Source organism: Saprolegnia parasitica, assembly GCF_000151545.1.
Source record: "Saprolegnia parasitica CBS 223.65 unplaced genomic scaffold supercont2.392, whole genome shotgun sequence".
In the NCBI taxonomy this organism is placed as follows: Eukaryota; Oomycota; class Saprolegniomycetes; order Saprolegniales; family Saprolegniaceae; genus Saprolegnia; species Saprolegnia parasitica.
Genome location: NW_012156786.1, coordinates 1 through 4,493, shown reverse-complemented (window position 1 = coordinate 4,493; position 4,493 = coordinate 1). Strand labels below are relative to the sequence as shown.

The following is a 4,493-nucleotide window of genomic DNA, read 5'->3' as shown; positions in this document are numbered from 1 at the left end:
GCATCGGCGAAGCCGCTTGGGCGCAGGCGTGGCCGTCACGTTTTCCATCTCGATGGCTTTGCGCTTGGATTGCATCTTGAGCTGCGCCTTGCGCTTGATGCGCGCGCGGAGGTTTTGCATCGGGACGATTGGTTCCTTATCAACGCGAGGCGACGGCGGCTAGCACCGATGAGCGGCCAGGTCAGCGAAACGACGCACATCAGAAGACTCATACCGGTGTCTCGTCGACAGCCCGCAACTTGACGTAGCGCGCCTTGAGGTCCTGGACCACCTTTGCGTGGTAGAACGCGCGGACTTTGGTGACGTGGTGCGGGGTTCGTGTCGTGGGGCGGCGCAAGCGAGTCGGTGACGGCTTCAACGTTGGTACTTGCCGAGATGGAACCACCTGCAGACGCGTTTCATCAGCCCAGCGGGTGTACGAACAAGAAGCTGACCGTGACTTTTGGTACGGCCGTGCCGAACGGATTGGTCATGCAGCCAAGTCGCGGGGCGGTCCAGGTATTGCCGCTGATCAAGGTAGGGTTGACACGCGTCTGAAAGCCCGGCAACTCGATTCGCTCAGACGCGGGGCGTGGACAAATCATGGGCTGTACCGAGGACGCCTGTCGTTGAAGAAGCCAAAGAAGTATGAAGACATGTGCACGAAGACGACGGAGGTTGGGAAGACGACACCTTCGCATGGGGCGCCCACGAACGGAGCGACGGCAGCTTTACGGTAGTACCAGCGTGGGCCCGCGACAAGTTGTCGTATTCCAGCTGTCGACCTCGCTTCTTCTCCAGCGCTTGCTTGGGGAGCATGGACGTTTGTATCACATTGCGCTAAGACCAAGTCGAAAAATGAGATATCCCGCCCCAGTCCATGGTATCGTACGCGTCCGAGCGGGATGAACTCAATTGGCACATGGCGCGAGGCCGGCGCTCGGTCGGCGCCAAGCTGGTTGACCTCATTGGTATTGCTACCTCGGTTCTCCTTGTCGTCGGCGCTGCCGCCCATGCTCTTGTAGCGCATCGTCTTAGCCTTGGTCGCGATGAACATGGTCCCGAGCGCAGGTCGGGCGTCCGTCGCGCGAATGTCCTGGGTCGTCGTCGTCGGGGTCGCCATGCCGGAGGTCCGCGGCGCGTCCATGACCGCGAGGGTTCGGTCCATCGTCCATGGAGCGCGTCGGCCGCCGGGCAGCACGTAGTGGTCGGCGCTTCGTGGGCACAGGCGCATGCTTGTCGTCTCTCTTCTGCGGCTGAACCAAAACTGGCGCGCGCCAACCGGGTGCCGAGAAGAAGCTCTGAAACCGTTTCCTACCTAGGGTTCGGCATCACGGTGGGTCTTTGCGGCATATGCCAAAGATACCGTTGCCATATGCCACCTCCAGTCGAAACATTAGTCGATACAAACGACTAAATGCAGCATGCGCCTGGCACGATGTCACGCCCGACGCAGCGGTATTGACGAAGAAAGGCCGACGCGGTGCCACTAAATGTCATCGAGTTTCTGTCGGAATGCACCGCCCGACGAAGATATTGGTCGTGAAAAATATGGAGTTCTATTTACTCATCGTAATGTTTATTTGACGTGTGAATGCAAGTGTGCTCCGAGTTGGAATTCAGAGGCCCGTTGCGGCGTCGCCAATCCAAGCGACGACGTCGTCGCGGGAGTGACCGCCGTTGGCGCGAAGACGGCTGATGCCAAGTCGCTGGTTGTGGGCGAAACGTCGCGTGTACACCATAGCTGTCAAACTCTTCGTCCGAGTCGTACTCGTTGCGCTTGCGCAAAACAGAGTTGGAGCCAGCCAGGTCCGTGGCCATGAGATGATACTTGCTCTCCGCACTCGAGACGTCGATGCCGGTTTTTCAAGTAGCAGCGCCAAGCGTCCACGTATTCGGCTCGGAGCTACTGAACGCGTTGTGAATTTTGGAGACGCCAAGCAGCGGCTGCCACGTGTCAAACTTGAACAACTGGATGTCAATGATGCCTCGGTCCGAAAAGTGCGCTTGGGGTTGCTGATCGCAGCATGTTTCTTCTGGTGCGTGATGATGTCAACACCTTCAATCTTGGCTTGGCGGGCCATCTTGCAGAGCTAGTGCTCGTAGTTGCTCGAGGCTTCCTTGTACGACTCGCTCTGGCAAATCTCACGAGCGAGACAAACCCGTGACTGAAGTCGCTCTCCTCGGTGGCTGCAAGGCTGATACCTGAGCCAACAAAGACGCCAATGGCGCCGGCCGTAGCTCCGTGTGCGGCTCCAAGCGACAAGCTCGTAAAAAGTGTGCGACAGAAGGCACAGGCACTGCGTCGATGCCAGTCACAGCCAGTGCTCCGGTCGCAGCGATAGCCAGGACTGGCTTGGCCATCTCCTATAACAGTTCGAAGCCGCCATATTCGTCGCGCATGATGTTGACTGCAAGCAGCATCGCTGTGAGCCGCACGAGCTCAGAAAAGCTAATGTTGCTGTCGCTTAGCGCGTGCCACGACATCTTGGTCGAAGCGGCAGCATCGTCTTTGACAAGTCGGCCGAGGCCAAGTGCTGTGGTGCGATCATCATCATGTGTTGGTGCAGCTTTTGCGACGCTTCCGTGTTGCTCGTCGGTGTCGCTGTAAAGCTCTGCGTGCTGTAGTCCTTGACGTCCGGCCGTTTGGAAAGCTTGTCGAATGACGCATCGGTCGCGTCTTCGGTGATGGACGTGCACACTGTATAGAACTTGGGGCCCGTGGTGCGAGAAGCAAGGCTCGATGCCATGCCGAACGCGACCGACGCGACCTTGCTGGTGGACGCGCCGTTGGAGCTCTCGAGCTGATTGTGTGGGATGCCGCCACCGTGGCCGTGGTCGCACAAGATTACCTTGTCCATCTCGGGCACGGCCGTTGCCTGGCCGACGATACCGAGGCTGGAAGCCTGCGCTTCGTACTCCATTGCCGTGGCGTGGCTCGGAATCACGATGTAGACGGCGCTGCCGATGCTGGCGACGAGGACGCAGACCTTGTTGTTGCCGTACTCGATGAACAGCAGGCGGCAATCCTTGACGAGCTTTTTGTATGCGGTCGTCATGGCTGCCTTGAACTCGTTGTATGTTTTGTCGTTTGTAGCCGTCGTGTTGGCGGCGGCAATGAGGCGTACTGTGTTGTCACTGTATCATGAATGAGCTAACGTTTTAACGTTAGGGTCAACAAAATAACCCTTGCCCTCTGTGCAAGTGCGCTTGGATTCGGCATGGTTCGGTTTTGTAGTGGCATATGCCAAATGCACCATATTAGAGTGATTTTGCAAGGGTGGAATTCAGGATTGTTCGGCGCGCGACATTCCAGAAAACTCAATGATGAAAAGTGAGCGGTGTTTTTGCAAGCGTGCAGAAGTTTTTCGCTTTGGACCGGTCATGGACGACGCTCTGCTCGCACTCCCTCTCGTCGCGATTCTCGCCCAACACCCCGTCGTGGCCTCTCGGTCGTTCTCTAAGGCCGTCCTAAGGTCGTCAGAGCGCCAGCGGCGCCTGATGACTGTGACGAGGTCACCGTGGATCACACACATGGGCTCGGCGAACTCTTCCCAGCGCTTTGCGGTCTGGCCATAAGGACAGTCGTGTGGCACGGACAGTTGTGTGGCATGTGGGCTCACAAGCATGACGTCCGAGGCCACGGTGAAGCGAAATGCCTTCTTCGTCGTCTGTGGGGTCCTTGCTCATACTCAGTGCAAGTCAAAAATAAGTGGCTTTCCTGAAAACCAGTTCAGGATTGAGGGGGTCCCATCGTACTTTTCTTCGGTGGAATTCATCCGACGCGCGCATGCGACATGTCACGGGCGTGCCCCATTTCACGCTTGCAAAATCGGTCTATTGATGCCACATTTAGCAAGCCGGATGGCAAAGCTGACCATCTTGACGGTGAACGACGTGTACGACGTCGCGCCTGACGCGCATGGCATGGGCGGTACGTCGACGACGGCGGCACCGATGGCGCTCACCAGGTGGCTCAGGCATGGCCGAGCTGGCGACCTTGCTGCAACGTGAGCGAGCGGCGACACCAGCGTCGTCGACGCTGCTAACAACGATCAACGGCGACTTTCTCTCGGCGTCGCGAGCCGGATCCTACTACAAAGGGTACTGCTACTACGCACGAACGATCTTCATTACGATGCGTCATGCATGGCGACCTACTAGCGCGCACATGATCGACCTTCTCAACCACATGGACATCGACTTTGCCGTCTTTGGTACGCCTGCGACGACCGACGTGTTGTTTGACGACGGCGTAGGCAACCACGAGTTTGACTTTGGTGCCGACGTCTTGGCGCAGCGCGTCCAAGAGTCCAAGTTTCGCTGGTTTGGCTCCAACGTCAAGGAGAGAGCGACCGGCGGCCTCTTTGCCAACGCGACCGACACGCTCCTTCTTCCGATCGGTCCAGACGGTACATCAACACTCGCAAATGAGCGTACTGGCGAGCGCAGGACGGTCTAGGCGCACTCAAGCTGGGCATCTTCGGCATCTGCACGCCCGAGACGCCGCAGCT

At 58.0% G+C, this 4,493-nt stretch overlaps 3 protein-coding genes across 3 annotated transcripts; 1 reads left to right on the top strand and 2 right to left on the bottom strand.

The window, feature by feature from the left end:
* Positions 1-558: 558 nt before the first annotated feature.
* SPRG_21814 (hypothetical protein) lies at positions 559-1,147 on the bottom strand (the record flags this gene model as incomplete). Its single annotated transcript, XM_012356171.1, has 2 exons — positions 559-819; positions 872-1,147. 2 exons carry the CDS (start codon positions 1,145-1,147, stop codon positions 559-561), a joined length of 537 nt encoding a protein of 178 aa, XP_012211561.1.
* A 1,300-nt stretch (positions 1,148-2,447) lies between these two features.
* On the bottom strand, positions 2,448-3,038 carry SPRG_16821 (hypothetical protein; the record flags this gene model as incomplete). The annotated part of the gene is made up of 1 exon (XM_012356170.1): positions 2,448-3,038. The coding sequence occupies one exon, from the start codon at positions 3,036-3,038 to the stop codon at positions 2,448-2,450; it is 591 nt and encodes a 196-aa protein (XP_012211560.1).
* Positions 3,039-3,843: 805 nt separating this feature from the next.
* Positions 3,844-4,391, top strand: SPRG_16820 (hypothetical protein; the record flags this gene model as incomplete). Its single annotated transcript, XM_012356169.1, has 4 exons — positions 3,844-3,913; positions 3,960-4,083; positions 4,144-4,196; positions 4,239-4,391. Coding segments are annotated over 4 exons (400 nt in total), but the record flags the coding sequence as incomplete, so codon positions are not given.
* Positions 4,392-4,493: the final 102 nt, after the last annotated feature.